The 22,673-nt window shown below is 38.0% G+C and overlaps 1 protein-coding gene across 3 annotated transcripts in view; it reads left to right on the top strand.

Annotated features, from left to right (window-relative positions):
- LOC108414168 (piezo-type mechanosensitive ion channel component 2) overlaps positions 1 to 22,673 on the top strand; it is an 86,946-nt gene that overhangs the window by 53,319 nt on the left and 10,954 nt on the right. For 2 of the 3 annotated variants that reach the window (XM_037531148.1, XM_037531149.1), the window contains 22 exons: positions 253 to 496; positions 656 to 758; positions 1,602 to 1,758; positions 1,959 to 2,048; positions 5,572 to 5,693; positions 6,008 to 6,076; positions 8,671 to 8,774; positions 9,530 to 9,628; positions 10,410 to 10,530; positions 10,642 to 10,707; positions 11,509 to 11,675; positions 12,041 to 12,234; positions 12,884 to 13,057; positions 13,539 to 14,342; positions 15,273 to 15,531; positions 15,778 to 15,957; positions 18,266 to 18,554; positions 18,755 to 18,887; positions 19,116 to 19,263; positions 19,675 to 19,889; positions 20,089 to 20,247; positions 21,500 to 21,647. In XM_037531148.1, the coding sequence (XP_037387045.1) occupies positions 253 to 496; positions 656 to 758; positions 1,602 to 1,758; positions 1,959 to 2,048; positions 5,572 to 5,693; positions 6,008 to 6,076; positions 8,671 to 8,774; positions 9,530 to 9,628; positions 10,410 to 10,530; positions 10,642 to 10,707; positions 11,509 to 11,675; positions 12,041 to 12,234; positions 12,884 to 13,057; positions 13,539 to 14,342; positions 15,273 to 15,531; positions 15,778 to 15,957; positions 18,266 to 18,554; positions 18,755 to 18,887; positions 19,116 to 19,263; positions 19,675 to 19,889; positions 20,089 to 20,247; positions 21,500 to 21,647 (4,045 nt within the window). The remainder of the gene's footprint in view (positions 1 to 252; positions 497 to 655; positions 759 to 1,601; positions 1,759 to 1,958; positions 2,049 to 5,571; positions 5,694 to 6,007; positions 6,077 to 8,670; positions 8,775 to 9,529; positions 9,629 to 10,409; positions 10,531 to 10,641; positions 10,708 to 11,508; positions 11,676 to 12,040; positions 12,235 to 12,883; positions 13,058 to 13,538; positions 14,343 to 15,272; positions 15,532 to 15,777; positions 15,958 to 18,265; positions 18,555 to 18,754; positions 18,888 to 19,115; positions 19,264 to 19,674; positions 19,890 to 20,088; positions 20,248 to 21,499; positions 21,648 to 22,673) is intronic. The other variant, XM_037531150.1, reaches the window with a different exon arrangement.

Here is a 22,673-nt window from a genome sequence, read left to right as displayed (position 1 = left end):
TATACAGAATGTAAATTAAATGTATTTCCAGTTACTTTTACTAGATGGTTAAGCATTTTACTAGATGATGTAATTATTACATTATTTAAATAATTATTGTCAACTTGATTATGTCTAGGCTTGATAGTTACTTAAAGCTTATATGTTATATTGTAAATGAAAGCAGTAAAACAATTCAGTGACTTGTTACTCTGTGTCAGCAGTTGTTTGAGATTCAGTACACACGTTTAATTTGGTATGGGTGTGTTTCAGGTCATATCTGGACATGTTCAAGGTGATCGTGTTCAGCTACCTGTTCTGGTTTGTCCTCACCATCATCTTCATCACGGGCACCACACGCATCAGTATCTTCTGTATGGGCTACTTGGTGGCCTGCTTCTACTTCTTGCTCTTTGGGGGAGAGCTGCTGCTTAAACCAATCAAAAAGATCCTGCACTACTGGGACTTCCTGATAGCCTACAATGTCTTTGTTATCACAATGAAGAACGTATTTTCTGTGAGACACAAAATAGTTCAAATAATGCAGTGCTGAATCTCTGTAATTTTAATGTAAAAAAGACATCTTGTTAAAATACAGACATTCTTTGTGTATATTTCCTATTTAATATTGGACATTATAGTGAAGTTCTAACTTTCTCATCATTGTTTTGATCAGATTCTTGCATGTGGCTATATCAACAAACTGATAAAGAATTTCTGCTGGCTAATACAATTGCTGAGTCTGGCCTGCACCATCAAAGAATATGAAGACCTGCCAGGTATGAACCTCAGTGTTTAGCCTCAATGGTCCTTATTCATCAAAGTTGTGTAGAAATGAGTTCAGATTTTCCAGACCTGTTTGACTACCCGAGCTGTCTGATTTGGGAAACTGGTTCTGTGATTTCGTATTTTTAGGGAGATAATTATTTACTATAGCAGTAATGTAAAGCGGAAGTCTTTAAATATAGTTGCATTTGTTTGTATCATTGTGCAGATAAAAAATAAGTACATCCACTTTAGTTAAAGTATTTCTGTGTACACAGTTATCAATGTTCTCATTTGTATTTTCTGTTTTTCTTGTTATTGTTAATAAAATACTGATGATATTGATTATGCCATGGGCCCACCAATGGGCCCAGAGTTTTATTGTACACTTCTATACCCTAAAAATAGCTCAATTAATTTGCACTGAAGTCGCTGTAGTTACTGAATAATAAGTAATAAACCCACAGTGTTAAGGGATGTTACATACTCAATGTAAAAAACCTACAAATTAATGCAGAAAATACACTTATTATTGACTGATTATGTACTTATGATTATCCCTCATAGAAACGTTGTGAATGAAATGTTCCACATGGACAGTGTTTTCTTTTGTTCGGTTGCTGCTCAAATTGTTTGAAAGCATCTTTACTGAGTGGCACAAGACAACAAAGAAAACAAACAGCATTTTTAATCACTGCTTTTTATTTTCATTAGGCATCTGGAAACTGGCATTATTTGCCTAATGCTATTTGTACTACAATCAACATTTTCTGGTTTTTGCTGAACTACAGCAAAGATTTTCCAAACTATGACGCTACTGTTTTTTCTGTAAAATGTCACCTGGTGTGTTTTTCCAGGCTTCAAAGCTGAGTGTGACTTGCCCCGGGATGAGGCAGGGATCATCTGGGACAGCATTTGTTTCAGCTTCCTGCTTCTGCAGCGACGCGTCTTCATGAGCTACTACTTTTTGCATGTGGTGGCTGATATCCGCGCTGGACAGATACTGGCTTCTAGGTAAACTGCATCCAAATACACACATATATAAAAGAAACACAAACTTTTATATACTCTTCAGGGCATTTCTTTAACTTGCCTTTTCCCTTTTTATAATTCTTTAATGTGTCATCATAATGCTGTAAAACTAGCATTATACCCAGTGTATCTTATATCTTGCTCTGTTGTTCTTTCTTTTTCTCTTTTTCTATGTCTCTCAGAGGAGCAGAACTGTTCCAGGCTTCCATAGTGAAGGCAGTGAGAGCTCGACTAGAGGAGGAGAACAAGTCCATGGAACAGCTCAAGAGACAGTGAGAAACAAACACTACTAAACATTACCCTGAGTTATCCAATCAGGGGGGTGTGGGGGGTGGGGGGAGGTGTCGAGGGTGCTGGAGCCTATCCCAGCGGTCATTGCGCAGAAGGCAGAGAAATGAAATAATAAAGTTTAGAAATAAAAAAAATACTTTTACATATTGCTTCTGTCTATAAACTTTCTTTGACATTTGAGACTCTAATCATAGCCATTTACATTTTTGTTAAACACTGTGGAATATGCTCTGAAGTGGATTGTTAAAAGTGGTTAATAGACAAGTGCTGATATTTCAGTTCCAGGTTTTTGCCATGTAATATCTGTAGTCACTAAAGAAAGCAGCTGTTCAGTTTTATTGGGCAAACCTGTTTATTAGGTATTTGAATACTCATTTTGAGGAGAGTGATTAACATTTTACTCTCACTGAGTTGAGGGAAATATGTGAATAGGTGCATTGATATGCCTTAAATACATCAGTTTCCCAGTACAGTGTTGCTAATGTGTGATGGAGAGGGCAGCTTCACAGTTAAGTATCTTTCTATCAGGTTTTTTTTGGTTTAATTGTTTAATGATGGGTATCAGTTTTTATTGACTGTGATACATTAAATCATATCATGACAGGCTTGGATTTCTGGCAAAAAGGCTTTGCTGCATACAGTAGTGGCATATTTATTTGAGTCTACATTTGTTCATATTTAGCATATAATATATAATAACATATAATAATGTGACTGCAACGAGTAAGAACAAATCAGTTGCTCACAGGTAAAAAAAAAAAAACAGTTTTGAGGTTTTAATGAAAAAAGTTATCCAAGAGATCCAAATTCACAGTGATTAACAGGCCAAGCTCAAAACCAAGAGAGAGCCAAAAGGAACATCCAGAAAAAGGTCAAAACACAAATAACTCAAGTCAAGAACAAGACAAGACAGGCAGAAAACACTCAGTACTTTGGCACTACTTCACAAAAAAGTAGGAGCAAACAGACAATATATTTAGCCCTAGGCACAGGTGAGGAAAATCGACAATCAGGTGAAGCTGATCTGGGATAGGCTGGTACCTGAGAGTTCTGAGTCATGTGATCCTACTCTGAATTCTGGGAGTTGGAGTTTAGGAGCATGAGAGTCTGTGAAGTAGCAGAGTCAGAGGTAGGCATGATGGTGACTAACAACCTTGCTTTAATCCAAAGATGACATCAGAAGGGGAAAAATGCTTTTTTAAAATTACTGTGTGAAAAAAAGTTTCTTGTTTTATTTAAAATGTAAATTTATTTAAAGTGCAGTGACACTCCTTTTTTTCTGAATTGGCTTACAATTATGACAAATAATCATCAATAATTTCAATATTGTCCACAAATTGTATTCCTCATTTTATTTATCACTATTATTGTACTGGGGAGACACCTAAAATGATTCCTGTGCTGCAAACAGACATGAAATTTAACTCATGGCAAATTATCATCAAGGTAATATGCTGTCCATTGTCCCTCAATATACACTGCTCAAATAAAGGGAACACTTAAATAACATGTCCTAGATCTGAATGAATGAAATATTCTCATTGAATACTTTGTTCTGTACAAAGTTGAATGTGCTGACAACAAAATCACACAAAAATCATCAATGGAAATCAAATGTATTAACCAATGGAGGCCTGGATTTGGAGTCACACACAAAATTAAAGTGGAAAAACACACGACAGGCTGATCCAACTTTGATGTAATGTCCTTAAAACAAGTCAAAATGAGGCTCAGTATTGTGTGTGGCCTCCACGTGTCTGTATGACCTCCCTACAACGCCTGGGCATGCTCCTGATGAGGTGCCGGATGGTCTCCTGAGGGATCTCCTCCCAGACCTGGACTAAAGCATCCGCCAACTCCTGGACAGTCTGTGGTGCAACGTGGCGTTGGTGGATGGAGTGAGACATGATGTCCCAGATGTGCTCAATCAGATTCAGGTCTTGGGAACGGACGGGCCAGTCCATAGCTTCAGTGCCTTCATCTTGCAGGAACTGCTGACACACTCCGGCCACATGAGGTCTAGCATTGTCCTGCATTAGGAGGAACCCAGGGCCAACCACACCAGCATATGGTCTCACAAGGGGTCTGAGGATCTCATCTCGGTACCTAATGGCAGACAGGCTACCTCCGGCGAGCACATGAAGGGCTGTGCGGCCCTCCAAAGAAATGCCACCCCACACCATTACTGACCCACTGCCAAACCGGTCATGCTGAAGGATGTTGCAGGCAGCAGATTGCTCTCCACGGCGTCTCCAGACTCTGTCATGTCTGTCACATGTGCTCAGTGTGAACCTACTTTCATCTGTGAAGAGCACAGGGCACCAGTGGGGAATTTGCCAATCCTGGTGTTCTCTGGCAAATGCCAAGCATCCTGCACGGTGTTGGACTGTGAGCACAACCCCCATCTGTGGACGTCGGGCCCTCATACCATCCTCATGGAGTTGGTTTCTAACCGTTTGTGCAGACACATGCACATTTGTGGCCTGCTGGAGGTCATTTTGCAGGGCTCTGGCAGTGCTCCTCCTGTTCCTCCTTGCACAAAGGCGGAGGTAGCGGCCCTGCTGCTGGGGTGTTGCCCTCCTACGGCCTCCTCCATGTCTCCTGGTGTACTGGGCTGTCTCCTGATAGCGCCTCCAGCCTCTGGACACTACGCTGACAGACACAGCAAACCTTCTTGCCACAGCTCGCATTGATGTGCCATCCTGAATGAGCTGCACTACCTGAGCCACTTGTGTGGGTTGTAGAGTCCGTCTCATGCTACCATGAGTGTGAAAGCACCCACAACATTCAAAAGTGACCAAAACATCAGCCAGAAAGCAGAAAGGTACTGAGAAGTGTACCTGCAGAACCACTACTTTATTGAGTGTGTCTTGCTAATTGCCAATAATTTCCACCGGTTGTCTATTCCATTTGCACAACAGCAGTGAAATTGATTAATCAATCAGTGTTGCTTCATAACTGGACAGTTTGATTTCACAGAAGTTTGATTTACTTGGAGTTATATTGTGTTGTTTTCCCTTTATTTTTTTGAGCAGTGTATAAAGATACAATCATATACAAACGTTTGAACACACCTGGTCAAATTATGTTTAAGTGAAAACATGTTAACACACCCTCTACAGCAAATAAATGTAAATATGCTAATTTTAGAGCATGTTTTTTTATTCATTTGCCAAATTTAAGGATATTAGGAATTCATATTAGGAAAAAATAAATCATAACATATTAAATGTTCCATTTTGTTTTCTTTTTTCCAACTTGTTAAATTCAACAAACAGTAATTGTGCATTTGTGTGTTCATAAATTTTCAATTAGAAAATCAACAAAACATTGGCTTTTAACTAGCGATGCCCACAATTCTGCATACAACTGTATGTAAGGAATAAATAATTACATAAAATAAAACAATTCTAAGTAAAAGTGACTTCACAGAGCTCAGTTAGACCATTGTGAGTTCATTGTGAAATCAGAATCATATTTTTGAGTGTGAATGCATTAAACCAGGATGGACCGAATTAAGACCCGGCAGGAGAAGTTTAAGAAGGGGAAGGAGAAGATGCTGAGCATGGCCCAGGAATCTGCAGACGGGCAGAACCTTATCCCACCTGAAGGAGAAGACGATGATGGTATGATGGAGGCCTCTGAATTAAAGGGGAATATGTTTGGATTGAGTGTGTGGTGTATGGTCTCATCAAAAGACTGGCCTTTACTACAAAGAGTGGAAACTGTAGACGAAAAGTGACCTCACTGAACAGAATCATCTTCTCTGTCCTGAAAGATTTTATCTGTTTAATGATAAAGCCTGTGTGCTGTGACAATGCTTAAAAATGACATTGCTAGAAATTGTTACATCATAAGAAAACACAGCAAAATAATCTTACTTGTTGCATGTGCACATGGTATCAGTTTTGTTAATGATCTTGCCACCATTTTATTTTAGGAGCAGAGAAAGAGAAAACCAAGGCCAAAAAAAAGCAGTGGTGGAGGCCTTGGGTTGACCATGCTTCCAGTAGGTTTACCATCATCATTTCGTCTGCTCTGAGTGCTCCTCGTGTCCTTGACCAGAACTGAGGATTCCCATACTGCACCAGGGCTCAGTGAGACTGACCCGTCAACAAACACATATCACCCAGACCTTACATTTCTCCTGCATCTATTTAAGGCTTCTTACAACACTGGCAAAGCATGCAGTAAATATATATATATATGAATATTATATTTCATAGACATTACTGTTCAAAAGTTTGGAATCACTCGTCATATTATTGCTGTTATTTTATTCAAAAACAATTTGACTATTTATGGGAACATTCTTAATTCTGAATGTTATACATTCATGAATGTTATACATATACATCATTTTTCACTGCTTCATGCAAAAAAGTTCTAACCTGTGACATAGGGTAGGGTTGAAGCATAGAAGCGTTTTTATTAGAATCATTTTATAAATGTATTTGGAACAGAAATGGGTTCATACAGTTGTGTGGAAATGCTTTATTGATTTTCCAAGTGAAAGTCAGTTAACACATCTGCTGCAGAGAACACATTTCTGCACATTTTAATGCGTAACTACTATTTATTTGCTGAATTTAACAAAATGGAAGGACCAATAAAACAAAAATTACAGCACGTGCAAAAGTTATGGCACATTTATTGTTTTATGTTTGTCTTATTTTTACAATTATGTTAAACTCAGCAAGTAAATGTCATATTTAAATCTGTTCCTTGTAGAAAATCTGTTCATTTTTTACTTAGAAAAGCAACAAAGCATGATTTCACAAGAGGTATTCAAACTGTTGCGTATGACTGTATTAAAGAAGAGTGATTCTAAACTTTTGATGAAAGCTTACAAAGTTTTGAAGAACGTTGTGCCATTTGTAATTTATTAACTCAGTCCACTGATATCAAGTGTTTACTCCTGAAATTATATGAAATAATAAGTACCTTAAATAGATTTGTAACACAAAGCTTCTTAGTACAGGAAAAATGTTGAAATCTGGGTGGTATCAGGTTTTTGACCATGTTGTGACATGGATTATAAAAATGACCAGGTCTCCAGAGCCCACAGTTGAGAATCACTCTGCTGTGTTTCAAAGTAATCTCAAACCAATTAAGAGAAAGAGAGAGTTCATTTTTCCCAGTCACATGTACTTCTTAGAAATTAAGAATCATGACTGCAGTCTCTCTCTTTCACAAATAGAGATAGAGACACCTGCGGAATGAACTGATGTCTGTGGATAAAAGGTTTGATTTCATATACAGAGATGATGAAGATGAATTAAAAAATAGCTCTCACATGTATATTTTATGTCACATCTGAACAAAACTTTGTATCTCCAAAATGGTAACTTTTCAGGAAAAGGAAAAAAACATTCTCAACTTTAATTGTAAGTTGATGGTTAATAAACATTACATTTTTTCCTAAGTAATTTTGGGACCTTGTTTGTTGGTCCAAAATTACTATTTTGCATGAAGCATGAAATATTCACACAATTTAAAGACCAGCTGATATTTTCAGATTGTGTTTAAAATGCATGAAAAAAATTAGTTACAAGGTTTTGATCTGACAGTGATATTGTTCTACTGTACTAGACTATGGATGGTTCAACCTGGATTGCTAGCTAGCTAGCTTTGTCATATTAAGCCCAATTAACATTTCAACTACCCCTTAATAGTATAAAATAAATTACAAACCAGTCCAGATAAAAGCCAATTGAACATTCTCAAAATGTTCAGAAACCTTGAAGCAGAACAGTTCATCTGTGTGGGGTCCTGTCTATTATAAATCATGCTAGACATAATTTGCTTTCATTGTTTTTGTTATAATTTCTGTTCCTTCATCCATAGAAATTGATTCTGTTTCTATGTGGTTTATCATGTTTTGATTTCTTTTATTACCCCCACCCTATCCCACCCCTCTATATTATGACTCTTCTGTTCAAGGACATAAGGCAGTTTCCCTACTCGAATTCCTGTCCTGCACTGTGAAACTGAGGACAAATATGTTGATCCATTATTTTCTTTCATATGAGGACAAACTTCAAGCAGGGCTTGATTCATGATGTTATCATGTTTAGTCTGTTACAGGGCACTACTTAGAATCCTTATATAATGTCTAGTAGTATGTTGCTTACTATTTCCAGGCTTAATCTGTCATTTTAAGAGGAAAGCTAAAGTGTCTTAAAGCCAGTTTATCCTTTAATCCAAGCGTGCTTCTTTTCATTTCCCTTGACTTTTGCATGCTGTCTTCAAGCCACAGCTTTAATAGTTTTAGTTTTGAAATTGTACTGTCTGTGGTGTCTGTTGTGTTAGTAACATTTACCAGGTTTGTAGATTTTTCTTGAGTACTGTTATAAGTTTGGTTGAAAACTGGATAAATGTTGCCTTCCTTTGCAATCCATTTTTGGCTCATATAATCAGACAGTACAGATTCTTAAGTCTGAGATTAATGTAAATCACATCATTGACTGTGTGCTGTTGAATATCTGTGAATATCTCCATGTTAAACACTTTTAAACCTGCACATTTGATGTTATCCTGTGCTACTGTTCTAGCTAGAGACTTAGGTGCATTAGGTGACTATTCACACTTTTCCTCTCTTAGTGGTGAGGAGTGGAGATTATTACCTGTTTGAGACTGACAGTGAACAGGAGGAAGAAGAGGAAGAGAAAAAAGAGGATGAACCTCCCAAGAAATCAGCTTTCCAGGTGAGCAAACCCTAGGTTTGAGAGGAGAAAAAAATGGCAGCTGAATGCCAGAGTGGCCATATTAACATATTTTTTTCATGTCAACTTTTGGACCAAAGAGTTCTAACATTAACATAGCTCAAGAGAACAGTGTTTCAATTTTCCTATACTATGACTTTTAGTATTCACATTTATTATTTGTATCCTTTTGTCAAGCATGTGCATCATATCAATCTGTGCATATTTATTTATGTTTATTCAATTGTAATACAAAACATTATTGATCTGAAATCTCTTGTGTTGTACATATCCATAGCCTGGTAAAGGGATATGTTAACCAAAAAAACAGCTTGTACCTGTAGTGTAAATATCTGACCTAACAAAAACTGTATTTGTTGATGATTCTTTAGTAAACGACTCATTGTGTCATGAAATTTCTAATTTATCTTGATTTCCTTTTATTGTTCTGGATTTTTAAAAAATACTTTGTATATACAACCATGACTGGAGGTAATTAAAATTTTCAAATTTCAGTGAATCTTTGTTGAATGTTAATATAATCAATTATAATTATTATAACATTCAGACATTGTTGCACTGGAATCACCACCTACACCCTTATTGTTTGTGCTGTTGGCATTTGGTCATATTAGCACTGTTTAGACAAACTATCCCTTTAAAAGCACCCTTGAGGTGTTTTTTTTTAGCCCACTTACTCAGTGACTTTTTTTTTTAAGTTCCCTTTAACTCTGGCTGACTCTGTCCTTCTCCCTCAGCGAGCGATTGGAAAGTTTGCCTCAGCTGTCCTGGCATTGCCCAGGTCTATCATAAAACTGCCCAAAACTATCCTGCAGTATATTATCAGGGCAGCCAAGGTATCACACCAGAGTTATGCTACCACTGTCTGGTTGCTTGTGTTAGATTATGGTGTTCTGTTGGCAGTGCTTAGCCTTTCCCTCCCATGGTGCTGTTTGTTGTGTTAATGGGGTCTTAAAATGGGTCTAAAATATTGTCCCAGATGAGGCAGCGTGGAATGGAAAAGCTCTGTAAAATATGCCATCTTGTGTTTGTTTATTGGTTTGTTTATTTATTTAAAGTGCAAAAATCTTTGGTTAGCATGTATTTCAGATGTGCCATTACCTTTATTGATGTTGATTTGTATGTGAATTGTACTGTGTTGTGTAGTGTGTTTTTTTTTTTTTGTTGTTGTTGTTGTTTAGGTTCAGTCCATTTGACTTGCCCCATTGTATGATAGTAATCAGACCAAGCAAAAGCACTCACCAGTAAGCTTATTCAAAATTTCAGAAGTGGCTTCAATCTCAGTGGGGCAAACAAACTGTAGTCATGGCATTGTCCATCATGGTTGGCTTGTGTTGCCTGGATTCAAACAATCAAAATTAACAAAAATGAAAGAAAGATCTTTAAAATTGCAAAAATGATGTAATTGAGATTTCACATCACATCAGATCTTTGCTTGTTGATATGAAGATACAGAGATTATGAAAGTTGAAAGCAAGTAAGTTGAAAAATGGTTGTTTGACTTCAGTCTGAGGCTTGGCAATGTAAAAAATTGTGATATGTTGCCTGCAACTCACCCATGTAATTAGCTAAGTCTGTTTAGATGCTTTGATTTTTGTAGCTTATGTTACTCCACAGTTTGTGTACCACGCGTGGATTACAGACTCCAAAACAGCTCTGAAGCAGCGAAGCAAGGAGAGACGCCATTTCTGGAGAAGATACGGTAGAGGGCATAAACATCGTAAAGAGAAGAAAGAAGGTGCAGTGTAGAGCTTATAAAGCATTATTTGCTATTTCACATACAGTACACACTTCACATAATAAGACTTGATGATAGTAATGATAAGATGAATTTTGTTTGTGTGTTCAGGGCATGTAGCAATCGAGGTAGGGGATGATGAAAAACAGACTACAGAGGAGAAGAAAGAAGGGCCAGGTATGCCTGCAGATTTGCATGAAAGCAAACGTTCATGCTAATAAAAACCTCTAGTCATGCATTTGACTAAATCTGTGTCATATGCACGTGAGAGAGTCTGGGTCTGATCTGGTTGTCATTATTGGAAAAATGAATCACATTTTTGAAAATCACAACTGTCATGCTCTGTGATAAACAAAACAGTTTCAAGTGTTACTACTGTTGGTAACTATTCAACTGTAAAGTTTCATGTTTAATTACATAAGGAGTTACATTTATATTCAATTTAAAGACTTCAGACTTTTTCTCTTCCCTGTCAGTAAATAACATATTTAGCATAACATAGGACAAAAATATTTTTCTTTCCATGAAACAGGACTGTATACACAAAACAGTACTTCTGAGCAAATCCAGATCATAATAATATATCTCCTCTTTTACTTAAAGTGACTATTGAAAGTTTATAATTTATATGTTGAATTTCACTACTTCTTTTAGTGTGCTAGAATTGAGAAATAATTATATCAGGGTATATAATGCTTTTGTTATTGCCCATTAATGAAGCGTGCATTTAATATCTTTGTATTCCAGATCCTCTGTATAAGATTAAGTGAGAAAAATATTAAAATATAACTAAAAAATTTTTTTGGATTTATATTTTATTAAGATTTCCTTCACTCCAATTAAAGAAAGGCCTTTTAGCTTCTTTGTGATTCAGAAAGTTTATGGTTCTGTCTTTCCAAAACAGGATGCTATGGACTGTTTCAGGAAGACATTTTATACACAAGTTATTTGAGTAATATGTCCATCTTTTTCAAATAGACAACATCATTAAGAGGGTTTTCAACATAATCAAATTCACGTGGGTGCTGTTCCTGACCACATTGGACAGCCTGACTGTGTGGATCAACTCCATCTGTAAAGAATACATTGATATCTCCACTGTCCTTCGCATTGAACGCTGTATGCTCACCAGAGAGGTCAAAAAGGTGCTGAACACAAATATAAAACAACATATATGCATCCTTTTCCAATTACCTGCTTCGAAGTATACAGTCTTTGTGTTTTGTAATTCAGGCTAGACTGAATCATGCATGAACAGTCATCTAGTAGCCTTTCTCTTTTAATAAGAGCTAACACTTTCTTAGGGCATTTTGTTCTTGTGTCTTACAGGAGGGATAGTAATGTTATCAGTTTAATTTGTTGTCTCAGAATTTGTCTTAAGAATGCACAATGTCCTGTGTTGCACAAAAACAAATCCACTAGAGTAAAAGAAAAGTCAATTGTATTGAGCTTTTTTTGATGCCAAGAACAATATTTGCCAGAGCTGCTCACATTTGGTCTGATTCCGCAGGGAAATGTGCCATCACGTGAGAGCATCCATGTGTACTACCAGAAACAGATGCGTCTAAATGCATCCCGGGAGTCAGGGCTAGACAGGATCAGCGAGGAGGATTCTACTTCAGGCTCTCAAAGGGTCCGCCGCAGACGCAGGGGCTACACTATGGAGAGCCAGGACTCTGTGATGTCCAGAGACAGCATCTCAAGGTCCCTTTGACACCATAAATAGAGAATGTCTTTTGTCTTTTAACTATGTTGCTGACCTGTTTTTGAAACAGAACAGCACAGATCTACATTTAGAGCTACCTTTAATTCCTTTCTTGTATTGGATTTTTACTCAATTTACTGAATATCTGTTCATGCGTTTTAAGACTAATAACTGATTAGTAGCCAGTTTATTAAGCCAAAAAGTTCAAAGGGTTCAATTATCAGACCGTCTCTCCAAAAAAAAATAATCGCTCTTAATAGCTTGAGGACACTGAGAGCTTTTTTTGCAGTGAAATCATGGTGGTGTTACACTCTGCCTGTATCACACTCTAGTTCCACTTAGAAAACCAGTGGGCATTTATTTTTGCTGCATTCCATCAGTGAGCCTTTTGATAACAATACCCAGCCAAATGCTCAAATTTGTAAGCTTCATATGAATCGCACCCCATTCCCAGCTATAATATTGTGAAATTCCTTTAATGCTTTAAAGAAGAAAGAGTCTGAAATGTATGGCTTTGAGGATAATGTCACATTTCATCATTTATATACAGTTTGTATAATTTATATATTATTTTGCTCATGTTTTCTTTGTCCCCCTCAGTCATTTCATGTTTCCATCTTTCCGTCTCCTCATGTCTCCATCCATCAGTGCATACACAGAGGCCACCATGCTCTTTTCCCGCCAGTCCACACTGGATGACCTGGATGATATGCCTCAGAATGTGCCCAAAACAAGCGAGCGTGCTCGGCCCAAATTGCGCAAAATGTATGGCCTGGACATGTCCAACTCATCTGAGGACAGCGGCAGCAGTGCCATCTCCAGGTCTTTAATGCAATTACACATCCTCGGTTGTTAACGCTGTCATACCATCTCTTCTGCTAGATAACTTATGAAAAGAACAGGATTAAGGTCTGTTTTCAGTACTGCTAAAGTTTGCGGACACCTACGTTTTCAAAATGCTCAAGACATGAGAATTTTCCTTTTATTGAAAAAGGAGCATTTTAATTTAAGGAAATTTATCTTGAGGAAAGCATTATTGGAGGTAAATATTTGTGACAGTATTTGATAGAATACTACTCTACCATCAGGAATAGTGTAATTTTTCTGAGGTATTAGGAAACAGCTGTTTCATGTTGACAGCACTTTTGCGGGAAATCTTTCTTGACGAATAAAAAAAGCAAGAAAATTAAAATTTTCAAAAGAGGTTAAGGTGTCTCAAAACTTGATGTTCATAATTGTACTTCATAATTTACTTCTGTTTATTAGGATTGAGTTTGTGAAAATTGCTTTTTTTTTTCAATAGTGAAGCCACTCAGTGCATCACTTTATTCTCACGGCAAGGCACCAATGACACTATTGAGGAGGCGGAGGATGAGCAGGACCAGGCACAGACCAAACTGGAAAGTCCTAAACAGGTCGAAGAACAAAATGAAGACCCTTGGAGCTCCAAGAAGCCTGAACCAGAACAGGAGCCCAACTTAGAGCAGGAGCTTGAACCAGAGCAGGAGCCTGAACTAGAGCAGGAGTTGGAACCAGAGCAGGAACCTGAGACAGAGCAGGAGCCTGAGCCAGAGCAGGAAATTGAACTGGGGCAGGAGCTTGAACCAGAGCAGGAGCCTAAACCAGAGGAGGGGCCCAAACCAGAGCAGGAAATCGAACTAGAGCAGGAGCTTAAACCAGATCAGGGGCCCGAACCAGAGCAGGAGATTGAACCAGAACAGGAATCTGAAGAAAAAGACCCTGAACAAATTGAATGGGAACCTGAAGATCAGCAGGATGAGGAGCAGTACAGGATGGAGCGAGAAGCTGGAGATCAGAGCCCCAGGAGGACTGATGGTGAGTCATCTGGCCCAGAATACGTATCTGCAGATCGGGTAGCTGGCCAGCTCTTTACCCCTGACACAGATGCCCCCAACACGTCTGATGCAGATGTACCGCCCAGCTATAGCAAGGCCGTGAGCTTTGACAGGCTGTCAATAAGTTCGGAGGAAAGTGACAATGACAAGAGGCTGATGCTGATGACTTCAGACAGCAGGTCAGACTTGGACGACTCACTGCTGCCTTCACAGACCACCGAGCTCACGGCCAGCGAGCTGCTCCTCAACAAGTGAGCCATACACACTGTACACATTATATGTGTCTGATTATATGTTTTGAAGCTGGGAATTAGAGGTCTGCAAAGGCCTGATTATTTATACCTGCACCTGCCTGATTTAACCACTAATCACGTCCACCTGCACCCACAAAATCTAGTGTAATTCTTGCCCATCCCTGCCCGGTTCAGCCTACTTTGGGCTTTGCATGTGGTCCTCATCAGCTCCCACCTGTGTTTGCTGCAATCAGCTACTCTGATGTAGGATGTGTCCATGCAAATCCCATGAAGCTCCCTCCAAACCCTTCACACATCTGCACACCCTGCAGCATGTATAAACATTTCAGTGTTGTAAAAGAAAAGTTAATATTTTTGTATTTTAGGAAATATTTTGTGTAGCAGCTTGGTGTCCCTACTAACAGTTTTTTTTTTATCTGTGTCATCATTATATTCTTAGCTAATTACTCTATAAGATGTCTACAAGTTAGCTGAAATTCATTAAAAGTCAAAAAAGAAACTTATGCCACGGTGCAAGTTAAAAGGCCAAAAGATTTGTTATGGGAAAAAAATCTGTTTGTTTTTGTGCATAGATATTTCTTTAATGCTCTATAGCTTCATGTGTTTTGCTGCTTGTGATTATCAACATGTTTTTCTCTGTGGCCCACTTGCAGCTTATTTGTTGCTTGTTTGCTTCAACTTATTAGTTGCTATTCAAGCCCACCCAAGTCTGCCAGCCAAAATACCCACCAGAGTGTTTACCTGCAATGACCACAATGCTTCACACGGAATCCCACCCACAAATTATTTAGCAGAAATAATAACGCAGAAGCCGTGGGTGAACCCGCCTTGTGCAGACCTCTACAGGAGATGAAAGAGGACTTTATATTTTTTTAAATAATACAGTGGTACAATGTACAATTTAATTTGTTTCTCTCCATTTTCCAGAATGTTCTTTGACGAGGAGCTTGAAGGCTCTGAGCGGTTCTACAAGTCCCAGCCACTGGGTCTACAGCTGTGCTATGCCCTCTACAACCTGCTGGTGGCGCACTCTGAAATGGTCTGCTACCTGGTCATCATCCTCAACCACATGATCTCGGCCTCCATGGCAACGCTGGTGTTGCCCATCCTCATCTTCCTGTGGGCCATGCTCTCTGTGCCACGGCCCAGCAAACGCTTCTGGATGACCGCCATCGTGTACACAGAGGCAAGTGCCTTTTTCGTACTGGATAGTTTTTAGAGCAGATTTAAAGAATGTTGTAGTAGACACAGTTTTAAAATATCTGTGCATGTATTTGGACAGGTAATGTTCTCTCTTTCTTAGAAATTAATTTTATAAGAAAAATGAATCTCTTTCTGCCTTAATAAATTTCACAAAGTCTACATAATTAAATTTCATTATGATATGCAGTGATATGCAGGACTTAAAAAAGTGGGTAAACTCTTCTTTCAGGTTACCATTGTCATCAAATACTTCTTCCAGTTCAGTTTCTTCCCCTTCAACCAGAACATAGCGGACAGAAATAAGCCCTACCACCCCCCTAACATCATTGGGGTTGAGAAAAAAGATGGCTACGTCCATTATGACCTTGTCCAGCTGCTTGCCCTCTTCTTCCATCGCTCTATTCTCAAGGTGCTTCCCTTTGCTTATTTTTTGTCTTATTTCATTTTTAGATTATGCTTGCTAAGATAAAAAGAAAGTGTTCTTTATATATATATATATATATATATATATATATACAGTGGGTTGCAAAAGTATTCAGCCCCCTTGAACTTTTCAACCTTTTGCCACATTTCAGGCTTCAAACATAAAGATATGAAATTGACATTTTTTGTGAAGAGTCAACAACAAGTGGGACACAATCGTGAAGTGGAACGAAATTTGTTGGATATTTTAAACTTTTTTTAGAAATAAAAAACTGAAAAGTGGGGCGTGCAATATTATTCAGCCCCCTTGCTTTAATACTTTGTAGCGCCACCTTTTGCTGTGATTACAGCTGCAAGTGGCTTGGGGTACGTCTCTGTCAGTCTTGCACATCGAGAGACTGAAATTTTTGCCCATTCTTCCTTGCAAAACAGCTCGAGCTCAGTGAAGTTGGATGGAGAGCGTTTGTGAACAGCAGTTTTCAGCTCTTTCCACAGATTCTCGATTGGATTCAGGTCTGGACTTTGACTTGGCCATTCTAACACCTGGATACGTTTATTTGTGAACCATTCCATTGTAGATGTTGCTTTATGTTTTGGATCATTGTCTTGTTGGAAGATAAATCTCCGTCCCAGTCTCAGGTCTTTTGCAGACTCCAACAGGATGTTCAGGGTGATGAGCTGTATTGCTTTTACGCCAAACATAAGTTCGATTTTGGTTTCATCTGACCAGAGCACCTTCTTCCACATGTTTGGTGTGTCTCCCAGGTGGCTTGTGGCAAACATTAAATGAGACTTTTTATGGATATCTTTGAGAAATGGCTTTTTCTTGCCACTCTTCCATAAAGCCCAGATTTGTGCAGTGTACCACTGATCGTTGTCCTATGGACAAAGTCTCCCACCTCAGCTGTAGATCTCTGCAGTTCATCCAGAGTGATCATGGGCCTCTTGGCTGCATCTATGATCAGTCTTCTCCTTGTTTGAGCTGAAAGTTTAGAGGGACGGCCGGGTCTTGGTAGATTTGCAGTGGTGTGATGCTCCTTCCATTTCAATATGATCGCTTGCACAGTGCTCCTTGAGATGTTTAAAGCTTGGGAAATCTTTTTCTATCCAAATCCAGCTTTAAACCTCTCCACAACAGTATCTCGGACCTGCCTGGTGTGTTCCTTGGTCTTCATGATGCTCTCTGCGCTTTAAACAGAACTCTGAGACTATCACAGAGCAGGTGCATTTATACGGAGACTTGATTACACACAGGTGGATTCTATTTATCATCATCAGTCATTTAGGTCAACATTGGATCATTCAGAGATCCTCACTGAACTTCTGGAGTGAGTTTGCTGCACTGAAAGTAAAGGGGCCGAATAATATTGCACGCCCCACTTTTCAGTTTTTTATTTCTAAAAAAAGTTTAAAATATCCAATAAATTTCGTTCCACTTCACAATTGTGTCCCACTTGTTGTTGATTCTTCACAAAAAATTACAATTTCATATCTTTATGTTTGAAGCCTGAAATGTGGCAAAAGGTTGAAAAGTTCAAGGGGGCTGAATACTTTTGCAACCCACTGTATATATATATATATATATATATATATATATATATATGTGTGTGTGTGTGTGTGTGTGTGTGTGTGTATATGTATGTATGTATATATATGTATATATATATATATATATATATATATATATATATATATATATATATATATATATATGGTCTAATTTATATATTTTATTTATTTATTTATTCTCACCCCCATTGATGGGATGCTATTTCCTAGGGGACCATCAGCCAGTCCACATTTATGTTCTGTTTCAGCTACAAACACATTTGCCTTGGGTAATCAGTCTGAAAAATACTGATTGCCTGACATGGGTGTATTGTATACTAGAACAGATTGCAGAAAATGCAGACTGGCTAGGGGTTCCTAAGGACTAGGTTGAGAACCATTGGTGCAAAATACACACAAAGACATTGTTTACCTTATATCACCAGTGGCAACTTTATAAAAGAAGATGGATAGAAGTGTTCTTAATTTTAATGTGCATTAATTTTATGATTAATTTCAATGTAACTGTAGTGTTTCTATTGGCCCATAAAATTTTCACAGAGTGGAAGCTAACATTTTAGAATGTTTTAAAAAAAAAAAAAAATACAACAAGATTTTGATATGACAGCAACTGCATTCAGTATACAAATATATGCAGCTCCATTTATTACTTTCATATGTCTATTCTGATGGGTAGCAATGTCTTTCCAGTTTTGACCACTTGTCTTCTCGTTTTCTGCTTCCAGTGCCATGGTTTATGGGATGATGATGACCCAAAAGCAATGAAGAAAGATCACTCCCTTCATCGTGACGAGTCTGAGGATGAAGAGATGACAACGAAGACAACCCCTGCTGAGGAAGAGAAGAAGAGCTTGTCCCCTCACTCCATGAAGTCCATCAACATGGGCACCTCAATTGACTCCATGCAGGTGCACGTACATATGCGCTTCCCTGAGCAGTGCACGTACCAGCGACGCAAAAGCTCCAGCGGGGTCTCACACGTGTCCCGCAATTCATCTATGCGCTCAAAGAGAGGTGAGGGGTCAAGGTAGCCAAACTAGACAGAACATAACTATTCACATCAAGTTTGGTCAACGGAAAAAATGAAATATATCCTGAACAGATACAAAAGAAAATTTAAAATCTCCTGAAACTATATTTAAGGAGATTATTTGTATAAACATGTTGTTTTTGTATGTTTATAGTTAATATTGTATGTTTTTTGCCTCCCCCAGGCAGCACAAGTACAAGAAACAGCATTCGCAGAGAGGGCAGTGAGGCCGGTGTGCAGCCGAAGAGCCGCAAAGAGCTCATCATCGAGAAGATTCGAGAGCAGCTTATCAAAGCCAAGGTCTTTCTCCTTAGGAAGTGAGTGTACATAAAGCAAAACCTACAGATCCTACAGATCATTATTTTTGGTTTTATATCTAAATCTAAAGTATAGGATTTTCTCTTACATTGTTTTGGGTTTTAGCTTTCTATAAATTTTACAGCTAGATGTAACTATAAAAATGTGCCTGTAATAGCAGGTTGTCTGTTTCATTTAATTATAATCCAGTTGACCTTTCTCTGTGCTGTTCTTTATACTTTCACCAGAGCGATGGAGATCTACCTGCCCATTCGTCAGTTCTTCTATAACCTGATCCATCCTGAATATAGCGCTGTCACAGACGTCTATGTCCTTATGTTCTTGGCGGACACCGTTGACTTCATTATCATTGTCTTTGGCTTCTGGGCTTTTGGGGTATTTAAGATCAGACTGGTTATGTAATAAAACTGACATTTAATTATTTAATTGTTAAAGGAGCTATCAAATATAAAACATATATCATTGATAAATGAAAGATGCATCAACATCAGTTTCTTAAAATATTAGGCTGCCAACTGAAATCCAACAGAGGAAACACAAAATTGGAAGATTATTTTAGTCAACAATTGTCCTTTATTTGATAGTTAACAGTAAGTTGCAGGGCCCTATAGCAAACAGCAAAGAATGGATGAATGCAGTAAGTTGACAGCCCTCTAAACCTGTTGTTTTTTTAAGACAGAAATAATTTACCATTACCTCTCTCACTTCTAGTTCTGCTAATTCAAAGTCATGTTTTATGTGTGTCAAGCCAGTGATCTTTTTGTCTCATTAACATGTTCCTCTCAGAAACATCAAGGAGGAACGGATATTACATCCTCGCTGTCTGAAGACCAGGTGCCAGGAGCATTCCTGGTCATGGTACTGATTCAGTTTGGGACAATGGTGGTGGACCGGGCCCTGTACCTCCGCAAAACTGTGATGGGAAAAGTGATTTTTCAGGTCATCCTAGTGTTTGGCATCCACTTTTGGATGTTCTTCATCCTTCCAGGGGTGACAGAGAGGTAAACAGAAATGTCACAGAAATGTATTGCTTTTTCATACTAACGATCTGTATTGCTTTTATGAGGCTATTTAGCATTGTGTACAGAACCATTTTCTTGTGCAAGTCATTTAAAACCTATTATGTGCTGTATTGTTTTATAATTAATTATGCTAAAATATTTTAAACAAAGAGCGTCTCCCCTCTGTGCTCTTCTCCAGGCGTTTCAGCCAGAACACCGTAGCCCAGCTGTGGTACTTTGTGAAGTGTATTTACTTTGGTCTGTCAGCCTACCAGATCCGCTGTGGTTACCCCACTCGTGTGCTGGGCAACTTCCTGACCAAAAGCTACAACTATGTCAACCTCTTCCTCTTCCAAGGGTGAGAGCATAAGTAGCTATAGTGGTCAAGGCGGGAGTTATGGTGGAATACTGGAAAGCATTGTGATTGATTTAGTTGATTGAGGTTGATTGAGATATGCTTGTGGTTGTGAACAAGAGTAAGATTGTAAATGTTGGGAACCTGACGTGCAAATGTTGCTTACCAGAGAGGGAGTAAAGAGTAACAAGAAGATTGAAAACTTATTTAATGCTGCATGATGTAAACCAGCATGCATCAGTTATCAGGAAATGTTCTGGTGGATCGTTTCAGCCTAAGCTTGTAAAATGATGTTCCAGAGCTTCTTAGTTATTTAAAAAGGTACTTAGTACAGTGTATGTGGCCCAGATCATTTTTATAGCCTTTAAAGCATTTACAGGAAATGGTTTGCTTGACAAAATGAGAAAGTGGTAATACAACTGGATTGGCATAACTCATTGTTTCTTAAGCCTACATTCCATCCATCCATCCATTTTCCAAGCCGCTTCTCCGTCAGGGTCGCGGGGGGGTGCTGGAGCCTATCCCAGCAGTCTTCGGGCGAAAGGCACGATACACCCTGGACAGGTCGCCAGTCCATCGCAGAAGCCTACATTCTACTTCTGAATTAACTTATTTGTTTAAAACAGTATCTCAAAATACAAAGGATTTCAGTCTTTTTTCAGTTTAGTTCACATGCTTCAGTTTAAACAGAAATTACTTTCATGAAGTGCATGTTTGTAGTGAAATGTGTATGGATTGATAGCACATTGTAAACAATTTGAGATTTTTTTTAGATTCATTATTATCTTATTATCAAGATTTCTAAGAAAGAATTATCATAAAGAAAAGCCCATGGTATTTTGTATACCAAGTGTTGTATTCTCATGACATATGTGAATTAATTAAGTGCATCAGGGATTCAGTGAATGTACTATTATGATAATGTGTCATACAGACTTTTTTACACATCACATTTCCTTTGATTTTGGTGTTAATAGTGTGAAGTTCTTCCCTGAAAGCCACAATAGATCACTTTGAATTATTTAAGGAATTGCATTTCATCTGAACTGAAATTAGTCAGAATGCCTGTAGTCTTTTTCCTGAACATTTCCATTATTTCTAATTATTTTAATTAGTGTTGTAGAATTCTTAATTATCAACCTAGCTCTATCTAAAACTGACTAAAACGATAGTCTGCTGAAAGTCTGTGGATTGGTCTCAGAGCATAAGCACTGCCTGCTGTGCAAGGAAATGACTTTCTAACTGTGTTGTGAAGGTTCCGTTTGATTCCGTTCCTAACGGAGCTACGGGCCGTGATGGACTGGGTCTGGACAGACACCACACTCAGCTTGTCCAGCTGGATCTGTGTGGAGGACATTTACGCCCACATCTTTGTGCTTAAGTGCTGGAGGGAGTCAGAGAAGGTAAGAGGCTAAAAGCATGCTGTAGTGTAGATGTGGAAACACAAAGAAAGCTTATTGAAAGAAATGTCAATGTGTGTACATTTATTTAAATGATGCGTTCATGCCCTATGTAGGTCACTCACACTTATTACGTAATTGCCTATTTATTTAAGGTCATTGTAATTATTTAAACTGACAACAATAATTTACCACAGTCGTCAGATTTCACTAGACGCAACAAGCAAAATGTAATATCGGCAAGTAAATGTAAATAAAAGAAGTAAATACAGTACTGTGGGAAAGTTTTAGGCATCAAAGCAAATTTTTAAACAGTTTACTTCAGCAGTGAGTTTATCACAATATACATTAAAGTCATATTCATAATTCAAATAAACATAAAAACAATAAAAAGTAACAAGAATTTCTTGGGTCCATATTTTTCCTTGACACCTTCACAGCCGCCACAGAGACATCAATTACATTATGAGCACAATTTAATGAAGCGCTGATTGGTCAAACCAGGAGCTGCTTTTTAACTACATATAATACTGGGCTTCCTCGTGGAGAGGTTTGAAAATGGTTATATATATATAATTATTAATTCATATTCTATCAATTTTGTTTATTCAAGTATTAAAATAACACTTTTCTCAGCAAATAGACACATATTACACAAATAGATAGATTTTGAAAATGTTTTTTTGAAACTTTTTGAAAAAGTACTGTATATTAATTAAGACACAAAGTAGAGCTCATGAAAACTTGGTTCTCTAACTTATTTACACACTTATTCATCAACCGTTAAGAAGAAGAAAGTTCTTTTTCATAAAGATTCTGACATTCTCCAATGTTGTCCTGTTTGGGATTTGTGCTTGGGTATGAACAGAATCTATGCAAGCTCAAAAGCACAAAAGAACCTTTCATGAATCTGACATAGACTTTTCTTAGGACCTTTCTTAAGAGCAAATTTAAGAAAAACATAAGAAGATATTGGTGAATGAGGCCTATTATTGGCATGAATGCTAGCGTAATGAGTGTTGGTTTTTT

Source organism: Pygocentrus nattereri, chromosome 19 (genome assembly GCF_015220715.1).
Source record: "Pygocentrus nattereri isolate fPygNat1 chromosome 19, fPygNat1.pri, whole genome shotgun sequence".
Lineage (NCBI taxonomy): Eukaryota > Metazoa > Chordata > Actinopteri > Characiformes > Serrasalmidae > Pygocentrus > Pygocentrus nattereri.
The sequence above is the reverse complement of the archived record's forward strand: the minus strand, read 5'-3'. Positions and strand labels throughout refer to the sequence as shown.